The sequence below is a fragment of the Drosophila serrata genome, unplaced genomic scaffold, assembly GCF_035046125.1.
Source record: "Drosophila serrata isolate PLE 108 unplaced genomic scaffold, ASM3504612v1 contig_253, whole genome shotgun sequence".
In the NCBI taxonomy this organism is placed as follows: domain Eukaryota; kingdom Metazoa; phylum Arthropoda; class Insecta; order Diptera; family Drosophilidae; genus Drosophila; species Drosophila serrata.
This window is the reverse complement of record NW_028257151.1, coordinates 1-6,010: the sequence shown is the minus strand read 5'-3', so window position 1 is coordinate 6,010 and position 6,010 is coordinate 1. Positions and strand designations below refer to the sequence as shown.

The window sequence follows — 6,010 nt, the reverse complement described above, 5'->3', positions numbered from 1 at the left end:
GGGGTGGTGAAAGAATGCCCGTTGAGAGGCTAAATCAGCGTCTCAAGTGGTTTCCTCTAGCGCTTAGCTGCAGTAAGAGAAATTCACTAAATAAAAGCTTAAAATAAAGGCATAAATTAATTTAAAAATATATAAATTAAGTCCTTTTAGATATATTTACCATATAAAACAATTTAATTTCCCCTTTATAAGTTTTACGAATTGTTCCTTAATCATTAATTTACTCCTTAATATTTCTTTAATTCCATTTATTTCCTCAGTGTCTTTACAAATGCCCCATGTGTGTATGTGTCTTGGTGTTTGTTTGAAATTTTACCAAGCATCGCAAGTAATGGGTAGAATTTTTAATTACTTACACTCACACACACACTCGACTGCATACTTGCTGGGTAGCTAATTTGTTATGCGAAACATCTTCGGCATGGAAATAATTAAAAAGTTTCTTTTTTTGTTTTTGTATTTTCCCAGCGCTTCGTCCCGTCCTTTTTTTCTGTGCCAGGACCTCTTCCCTATATTTTTTAGCGCTCTCTCTCCCTTATATCCCTGAGATATCGATCTCTTATTTATCTGGTGCTTAATCCTGGGTCCTTTTAGCGCCCCCCGTCTGTTGGCTACCTTTTTGCGGTTATTCCGCTTCCTCTGCTCGCCTGTGCTCCCCACTCATTTGTTACGCTTCGCGTCCCGATGCTTTGGATTTTCCACTTTTCCGCTTTTCCAAACCGTCTAGCGCCCCCGAGACCCCTCCGACCCGAGCAGTACTCCCGCCCTCCATCTTGTAGTTGACCGTATTTTTATAGCCATATATGTGGACAGAGAAAGAAAGTAGGCATCTTAATTTGATATATTTTTAAATTACTTAACAGAAAAATTAAATAAATATTTTAAATATTTCTTAATTATCTCTATCATTATTTTTAAATGTCTTGTTCAGTTATTCTTATTTGTATATTACTTAAAACAACCATAAAAAGGTGGATACCTTTTTTTTTTATCTTTACTCCATGAAAAGTTTAGATATTATATTATATTTCTTTAGTTATTTTTCGTTCAGTGTAAGGCCAGGTGAGATTTCGTCGGACTCCTCGGTTTCTGCCAGTTCTGGTTGGATTGCTCGGCTGCTGGTTTGCAGCTTAATTGGATGCCACAATGTGAAATAAATTGAGCAGAAAATTACGTTGGCCCGCCAAATTCAAAAACCACACTGAGATGGCATTAGAACGAGAAGGTTTAGAAGGGATATATACATAAACACATATAAATATATACATATATTTACACATATATAAGAAGGGCGAAAGGCAATATCCTGGAAGAGCCATAAGTTTTGCCCTGCCAATGGCACCCAATGGAGTCGTAAAAGTTTTTAAAGAGCAAATCGTGGAAGATAAAAAAAGGAAATGGTTCAAAATTCAATATATTATAAAACGGCATATAGAATATATTATATTTCTATAAGTTCTATAAATTATATTCCATAAGCACTTTTACAATATACCGAACTTGGTTTCCATTTCCTTTCCTTCTTCTTCGTTTTGTTCTGCAGTAATTTCTATGCTTTATATTTCTATTCTATATAATATATTTTACACTTCCGTTTTAAAATATATTATTTTGTATATATATAATTTGTTGCAACCTTTAGATTTTCCTACATTTTTAGTAAATAAATAACATATGCTTTTCCATTATTTTGTTATGGGGCGTATATGTAATATTTACCTTTATTTTCCATGGAAAATAATAAATTGGAAATTCCTAAATTAGCTGAAAATAACAACCCTCCTCCAAATAAATAAAATCCATAGTTTATATTATGTTATTAATTTTCATAATTTTATTTAATATAATCGTTGAATTGAAGTTTCATTTAGATCTTCTTTTGGTTTTCATTTCACTTTAGTTTGTGTGTGTGTGTTTTCAAATAAAATCTGTAATTACATTTATTTATTTTATTACAAAGAACTGGTTTTTCTTTTGTTTATTTTATATTCTTTTATTTATTCATATATGGGGGGATCTTGGCTAGATTATACACATAGTTTCGATATTTACTTTGCGCTTCCGTTCCTTGTGGTATACATCAAATACGATTTTTACATCGATTCTGTTAGTTAGTGTGTTTTTATCTATATATGTTTTTTTATATATATTTATGTATTTAAAGAATGTGCTATCTTGGACATTTCCAACCGATTGCTTAACCCTATTTACCATTTGCATAGTATAATTATGTGTATTTTCTGATCCACCTCCTTCCCCGTGTGCGTGTTGGAATTTAAATTGCTGTTCACTATCCTTTTGTTTTTGTTTTTTCTTTTTACCACTTACGAGCTAACAAAAAAAATAGACAAAAAAATAATTACAATTTAAGTTTCCAAGTGTCATATATTGTGGCTGCTGGTGTGTGCGGTTAACCATTTAGTGTACAGATATATCTCGTTAGAAGCTTATTAATATTTATATTTATATTTATATATATTTATATATATGTTGGGCTTTGGGTTAGCTTAGATTGCACATTGTTTATACACATTTAAAGTACACGCAAATCGAAGCACATGAAATGAACAGTAAACAAATTCACGAACATGGATTACGACTTAGGAACTCAGACATACATCGGCTCTAATTAAATCACCCCAGATATCCCTGCTATAAACCCCACAAATAACCATATCATTTCGTCCTCGTATCTTACAGTAAAACAGGAGAAAAATCACAAAAAATCATCTTGACTTTGGCTTCACAATGTTTTTTTTTTTTTACGACTAGTTTCAAGTTGCTAAGTACTATATAATTTGTTGAAAATGTGCTGGTATTTTTTGTTATTTGGTATTGTATGTGGACTTATCTCTACTATGACTAGTTTTATGGCTCGGGCTTACCACGGGCCTGGAAAAAAATTGCACAAAAAAAAGGATACTAATTTCAATGTTAATCTGTGTGTGTTTTTTGTGTTTCTTTAAAATCCACAGAATGTTGTTTCCAAATGGAACCCCAACATATTTCTGCTCTCAAAATTTGCTAAATATTTTTGTGTTCTTGCTTATTTTCTAGTTATCTTTTGCTTTATTTAACTATACGCTACGGAGATCCTTGAGAACTCCAACAAATTCTACTAAAAGTTTATCATTTTTTGTTAGTTTTTTATGTCTAAATATTTATTAAAAAAAAAAACACCGAAAAAAATAGTTTTTTTTCGAGGGTGTCACACAATTCTCTAGGGATTCAATAACTGCTTTTCAGTTGCTTATGCGATTTTCAAGAAATATTTTGTTGCTAATACTATATACAAGCTACACACATTTTCATTGTATTGCACAGAATATATTTCTAGGTTTTATTCCTGTTTTTAGACATTAAGCTTTTCCAATCCCTAGAGGTTTCTATTACACCCTTTTTTATATACAAAATACTTCTTTCTTTGGGGCTCATTTTATGGAGAACTGTAATATTAAAGTTAATTTTTGGTGGAAATCGGAATAAAAAACAATTTTAGTGAATTGTGCACAAACAATATAAATTTGATGTATTTAATGGTTTGATTATACCTTGAGATATCGAAATGAAATATTTTAAAAATATTTTTAAATTTTACAATAATTGAAAAAGTTCACTTTAAAGAATTCGTGACTTAATTTTTGAAATCAAAACAATTGTTTTAAGAAATAGAACAATGTTTTAAAAAATTGGGCTTCAACTTTATAAGAATATTTATTTTTTAGTGACATTTGTTTATCTATTTCTTTTGAATACTTTTAGACATCAAAATAATTATTTTTAACAACTCAATCGAACTATTTTTTTAAATATAGTTACAATTTCTAAATAAAGCTCTTAGAAAACTTAATTGAAATATATGTTTTCTTGAAAATTCCACAGTTGATCTCCAGTAGTTGATCTCCGAATACCTCAAAAATGAGCACCATTTTCCTCCCCTTCTATATATATTTACACAGATCAAAAGCCGCCAAAGCAGCCATTTATGCCCCCATTTAACCCCACCCCCGTTCCCGTTCCCGTTACCGTTCCCGTCCCTGTCCCCATCCCCGTCCCCGTCCCTGTTCCAGCACCCGCTCCCATTCCTGCCACGCCCCCTTGCCCCTCGTGCTGCGGCCCGACCCCCTCGCACTATAGAACCGCCGAGCCGCACCACAGCACCTGACCTCAATAGGGCCGCCAGACGCTGCCCCCATTGTCGGTGGGATTATGGTGGCCCCGATGGGCGGCCAAGGCGGCCACCTGCCGATTGCTGTTCCCATCCTCGATATTCCTCACAGAGGCGCCACAATTACCGATCAGTGTGAGGTCACCCGGATGGGTCACTCCACCGCCGGTCATGATGTTATGCTGCTGACGGACACCCACATTGCTGATGTGATCCATAACGCTCTGGAGTTCGCCGTGAACCGAGGAGTTGGGCGAATGCGAGGCATGACCGGGCAGTGTGTGTGAGTGGAAGCCATGGGCCGATTGATTGGCCGCGGTATATAGCTGAGAGTAGAGCAAACTGGCGGGCAGAACCGGATATAGGGAACCATTGCATCCGGCAGCGGCAGCCGCTGCACTACCATGACCTCCACCCACGCCCACACCAACGCCCACGCCCACGCCCACGCCAGCTCCACCGCCATAGGCCGAGGCAGAGGCATGCTGCGCCTGATTGACAATCCCGGGGAAATTCTGATTAGAGCCCAGCATGGCGGGATTACCAACCACACCCACCGAGGACCCAGTGACCGCCGCTGCGGCAGCAGATGTCGCCGATCCACCGCCTCCACCGCCACCACCGCCGGCATTCGCCGCACCACCATTGGCCGCCGCAGTGCTGCCCAGATTCGGTGTATTGGTGGACAGAAGATCCTCCTGGACCGGTGACTCCGCCTGGGAGCTGTCACTCAGGCTGCGTGGACCATTCTGGCTGGAGTGAACATTATATTCATTGCTCGCATTCGTATGATAGCGTGGCACCAGGATGGAGTTACCGGCACCACCGCTTCCACCACCGCCGCTAGTGCCATTGCCACCACCGGCGGCAGCACCACCGGCACCACCCGCACTGCTCGCCCCGTTGACCGTCGATGAGATGGAGGTCTGGCCGGTGGCTCCCAGCAGGCTGTGGTGCGTCATCTGGCCACTGGTGGAGCCAACCAGGCTGCTCAGGTGCTGATCCAGATCACTGGCCGTGGAGTCGGGAAGCACTGCAAGAAGAAGTGAGGAAAAAAGGAGGTTATTAATAAAGAAAGAGGTTTCAAGAGATGGTTTATTATTGCTTATATTTGTTAATCAAATGATCAGGAAAATCGAGATATTAATATGTTTATTAAAATTTGGTAGTGAAATCTTTAAGTTTTTTTTAATAAATGGTAACAAATGGTAAAAATGGTAAGAAAAATTAAGCTAAAAGACATTTTACATCATTAAAAATAAAGTCTATTATTAGATAAACATATTTATGACATTTTTTAAGACACATTTTTAAGTGTTTTAAGTACTCTAAAGATCCAGAGATCTTTCAACATAGATTGTTTCATCTAAATCAATTATTCGAGTATTATACCAAAAATTTTAATTTATATTTTATGCTAATTAATTTTAAATTCTCTAAAAAAGTACGTGTTCTACAGGTATCTAAACCCTTTGGAAGCGTATTTTAAATTTAGTCAGAATCTTGAAACACTGATTTGTCGACAAAATTTGCATATAAAAATATAGTTAAAATCGATAAACAAAAATGATATTGCACCATAAGTCAGAAGTTGAAAACAAAGAGAAGGAGTTATTTTTTGATTTTAGATTTTTTACAAGTTTAACGATGTAACCCCTTGAATTTTTTTCAAAAAATTGGAAATGTCTGTTTTGCTACCTGAACGATTCGCCTGTTAATGCTGATCAAGAATATATAAAATTTATAGGGTCGGAAATGGCTCCTTCACTGTTAAAAATTATATTTTCCGCTGCAAGATTCCTAAAATCGATATTTTTATTTGATAATTTTTTTTTAACAGTA

The 6,010-nt window shown here is 36.4% G+C and overlaps 1 protein-coding gene across 1 annotated transcript; it reads right to left on the bottom strand.

The window, feature by feature from the left end:
• Positions 1 to 1,805: 1,805 nt before the first annotated feature.
• On the bottom strand, positions 1,806 to 5,201 carry RunxA (RUNX family transcription factor Runt related A; the record flags this gene model as incomplete). The annotated part of the gene is made up of 1 exon (XM_086832917.1): positions 1,806 to 5,201. A coding segment is annotated over one exon (1,034 nt), but the record flags the coding sequence as incomplete, so codon positions are not given.
• Positions 5,202 to 6,010: the final 809 nt, after the last annotated feature.